Genomic DNA, 3,780 nt, shown 5'->3' on the forward strand with positions numbered 1-3,780 from the left:
TTCCCCGGCCCTTCCCCCTTCTCCCCTCCTCCCCCAGAGCTCTCCGCCCCGCGGGCCCAGCACAGGCGCAGCCACTCGCGGCCCAGCGGCACCAGCTTTATTTGCGCGAGCGCGGGGCGCGGGCCGAGCGGGGGTCGGGGCTGGGCGCCCCCCGCAGCCTCCCCGCCGGCCGCGCGGCTACACGATGGCGAACTGGCAGATGTAGGGCAGCTTTTCGCGGCAGCGCTTGTCGAACCACTTGCCGTTGGCCGCGCCGGCCAGGGCGGCACAGTTCTCGGCCTTGCCGCCGTCGGGCTGCGCCGTGATCTCCGTCTCCCAGTTCTTGTAGGCGATGTGGCCGCCGGTCATGTCCACCCAGACGCCCTCGGACGCCATGTCGTTGAGGCCCAGCCAGATCTCGGCCTCGGCGCCCACGCTCTGGCGCAGGTACTCGTACAGGGCGTCGTTCTCGGAGCCCGTCTGGGGGGTGCCCAGCGTGCCCCCGCGCGAGATGCAGTCCTCGCTCGCCTCGTGGAAGGTCTTGGTGTGGGTGAAGGCCAGAAAGCACTTCCTGTGCACCTTGGTGCCCTTCAGGCAGACTGCGGGGGGCGGGGGGGAAGAGGGGGGAGAGACGGCCATCACCCCAGGTCTCCAGGGTCCCCAGCCCCAGGCCACCCCTCCAGGGCCGGGCCCACCCTCCTGCAGGCCCAGCCCCCCCACCCCGTTGTCCCCGTGATCGCTGGCCCTGGACAGCCCCCCCCCCAACACCGCCCAGGCTAGTGCTGTGATGGACACCGATGCAGAGCCCAGGTCCCCATGCCAAAGGTCGTGAGGCTAGCCCCTCAGCTGCAGACAGCCCCTAGGTCAAGGTCACCGCCCTTCCCTGGGTGCCACATCCAGTGCCTGGGGGATGTGCAAGTGTAGAGACAAAGTCAGCTCTGCCCAAGGCGGGGGAATTCTGAGGAGCCCCATCAGCATGGGAGGCTGTGAACCTCCAGGGAATGGGCAGACATGGGGGCGGGGGACGATGGGACTGCCATATGTCGGGGCTTTGTGCCAGGAAGTCCCCACCTCATCACCTCACCTCAGGGGGCTAGTGGCATCTGGGTTATATGGACTTTGCCCAAGCACAAAGCTTAGACTTGAGAGAGACCTTAGAGCTCGCCTGGCAATCCCCCCCTACACCTTCCACTCTACAGATGAGGAGGCTGTCCCCCAGAATGGCACTGTGCTTCTCAACTTTCCCTCTGGGGCAGATACTGTTGGTCAACCCAACCAACATCCATTCTCAACCCCCTTCTCCCTCGTCTGCCTCCACTACAGGGGCTGGAAAAGCTTCATTCTTGCATCGAAGCTACAGGTGGTCATATGATAGAGCTCTGATCAATAAGGTGGGAATGGAAGACTTCATTCTCTTGATAAATGGCTGGGCCACCTTTTCTCCTACATCTTGCCTTGAACGCAGTCATGATGCCTGGAGCTGGGGCAGCCATCTAGGGACCATGAGGCAAAGCTTCTGAACAAAAACTTACAGCTACCCATGCTCAGACTCGCTTTTTGTTTAAGCTACTGCTAGGTGTTCTATTTACTTGAAGCCAAAACATGATAGACTCTTCCCTTCTAGAGCCCCTTCACCCTACCTGCTATGTTAAGCAGGTTGTACAAAATCATGTGTTTGTCCGCCCTTCAACAAAAATTTCCTGAGTGTTGATATGTGGCAGGCACTATGCTGGGCAAGGTGGTGGAAGAGACAAGACAATCAAACATGGCCCCTGTGGTCCTGGGGCTTATCATATAGCAGGGGAGGCAGACATAAACCAACAAATGAATAGATCATTACAAACTGCAATAAATACAATGAAGGAAAGAACATCATCTAGTGAGAGTTAAAACTGAGGAGTCTGATTGAGACGAGGGATTAGGGAGTCCTGAGACGGCAAAGCTGGAGGTGCACAGTAGGTGGATCTTGGGGGAGCAATTCAGGCTGCCAGAATAGCAGGTACAAAGGCCCTGTTGTGGGAAGGACAGAGTGTGGCCCTCTAGAGGGACAGAAGGCTGGCCAATGTGCGTGCTGAAAGGAGAGACCTGGGTGCAAGGAATTGGGTGCAAACTGCCCAGTGAGAAGGATCTGGAGGTCTCTGAGGAGGCAGGAGGGGAGCAGCGGGCCCAAGGCCTGGGACATGCTGTCAGAGAAGCATCAGGTGAGAGGGTGGCTGTGAGCACAGAGAGATTTGTGGATTGCCCAAGAAGGGGCCCGGGTGATAACTAGAGAGGCAGCGTAGCAAAGCTAAGAACAAGACTGCTCCCGCCGGCTGTTAGCAAGACACTCCGCGTCCTGGTGGGAAATGGAGGTGGGGTTATAGTAATAAGCTCACTGCATGGGTTTTCTGCGAAGGCTGAGTTACTGTTTGTAGAGCCTTGGAGCAGTGCCAGGCCCGCAGGACGCTCACACGTGTTATCTACTGCTGTTAGTCTGTATTCTCTGGGCTCCCCAGGGCAGAGTCACAAAGGAGTAGGCGAGTCTGAGACGCTATGAAAGGAACATGGTGGAGAGAGAGAGAGAGTAGGTGGTCCGGGAGGAGCCCCGACCTTGTCCCCAGGCTCTGCAGCCGAGTGACGGCGTCCATCCTTGCTTGTCTGATGAGTGCGGGGCCAGGAAGACCCAAACCCACCTTTCCTCTCACCCAGCACAGACCCGGCAGGTGGCTCCCATTCAGGTCCTCATCTGTACTAACCAGCCAGATGAGCATGGGCAAGGAACAGGACCTCTCTGTGCCTCGGTTTCCCCCATTTAAAACGGGCAGGATAAACCCTGCCTCGGCATAATTAGGATGATGAAGAGTGGCAGCATCGGTAAATGTGCTGACGCACAGGGAGTGAAGCTAACGGGGCCTCTTAGGGCTGTGGGGGCTGGCTGGGTGGAGGGTCCTCTGGGAGCTCCTTAGGAAGGCTCCTAACAGGTCCACACAGTGCTCCTGGGGCCACGCTTCCGGTGGGCGGTAATGCATTCTTGTGGGAGAATTTTCGTCCTTCGAGAGCATTCCCATATGCACACATGTCAGGGGATCTGCCCGAGAGGAAGCAGGCGGAGGAGGGCGCTCCCTGGACCCAGTGTCTTGGCCTACAGGGCTGGCCTGACAGCCAGGCCCCGGTACAGGCTGGAGACTACACGCGTGCTGTTGGCCTGAGCCCTTCTCTGGCCACCCCGGCCCGGGGCCCCGAGGGGCTGCCCACTGTGCTCACCCGTCTGCAGGGCCTGCTGCTCCTTCAGCAGCGCCACCTCCTGGGCCAGGTTGTCCAGCTGGCTTTTGAGCTCCTCAAACATCTTTGGGGTCACAGCATCTAGGATGGAGACAGTCACAAACACGTGAAGGAGGCAGTGAAGGATGGGGGAGGGGCAAGGACGGGGTGGGATATCACACCAGTCAGAATGGCTAAAATTAACAAGTCAGGAAACGACAGATGTTGGCGGGGATGCGGAGAAAGGGGAACCCTCCTACACTGTTGGTGGGAATGCAAGCTGGTGCAGCCACTCTGGAAAACAGTGTGGAGGTTCCTCAAAAAGTTGAAAATAGAGCTACCATACGATCCAGCAATTGCACTACTGGGTATTTACCCCAAAGATACAAATGTAGTGATCCGAAGGGGTATGTGCACCCCAATGTTTATAGCAGCGATGTCCACAATAGCCAAACTATGGAAAGAGCCAAGATGTCCATCGACAGATGAATGGATAAAGAAGATGTGGTATATATATATATATACACAATGGAATATTATGCAGCCATCAAAAGGAATGAG

The 3,780-nt window shown here is 57.7% G+C and overlaps 1 protein-coding gene across 1 annotated transcript; it reads right to left on the minus strand.

Annotated features, from left to right (window-relative positions):
* Positions 1–82: 82 nt before the first annotated feature.
* On the minus strand, positions 83–3,344 carry CLEC3B (C-type lectin domain family 3 member B). Its single transcript, XM_081810139.1, has 2 exons — positions 3,223–3,344; positions 83–578 (listed from the first exon to the last, which is right to left on the minus strand). The coding sequence occupies exons 1-2, from the start codon at positions 3,302–3,304 to the stop codon at positions 178–180; spliced, it is 483 nt and encodes a 160-aa protein (XP_081666265.1). The 5' UTR covers positions 3,305–3,344; the 3' UTR covers positions 83–177.
* Between the last annotated feature and the right edge of the window lie 436 nt (positions 3,345–3,780).

The sequence above is a fragment of the Leptonychotes weddellii genome, unplaced genomic scaffold, assembly GCF_054177405.1.
Source record: "Leptonychotes weddellii isolate Sample4059 unplaced genomic scaffold, ASM5417740v2 HiC_scaffold_18729, whole genome shotgun sequence".
NCBI lineage: Eukaryota > Metazoa > Chordata > Mammalia > Carnivora > Phocidae > Leptonychotes > Leptonychotes weddellii.

Excerpts from the sequence above, each read along its gene's own strand:
- CLEC3B (XM_081810139.1), bottom strand. The coding sequence starts at position 3,304 with ATGTTTGAGGAGCTCAAAAGCCAGCTGGACAACCTGGCCCAGGAGGTG. Across the intron at positions 579-3,222 it reads GCAGCAGGCCCTGCAGACGG|TCTGCCTGAAGGGCACCAAG; the intron begins GTGAGCACAGTG and ends CGCCCCCCGCAG.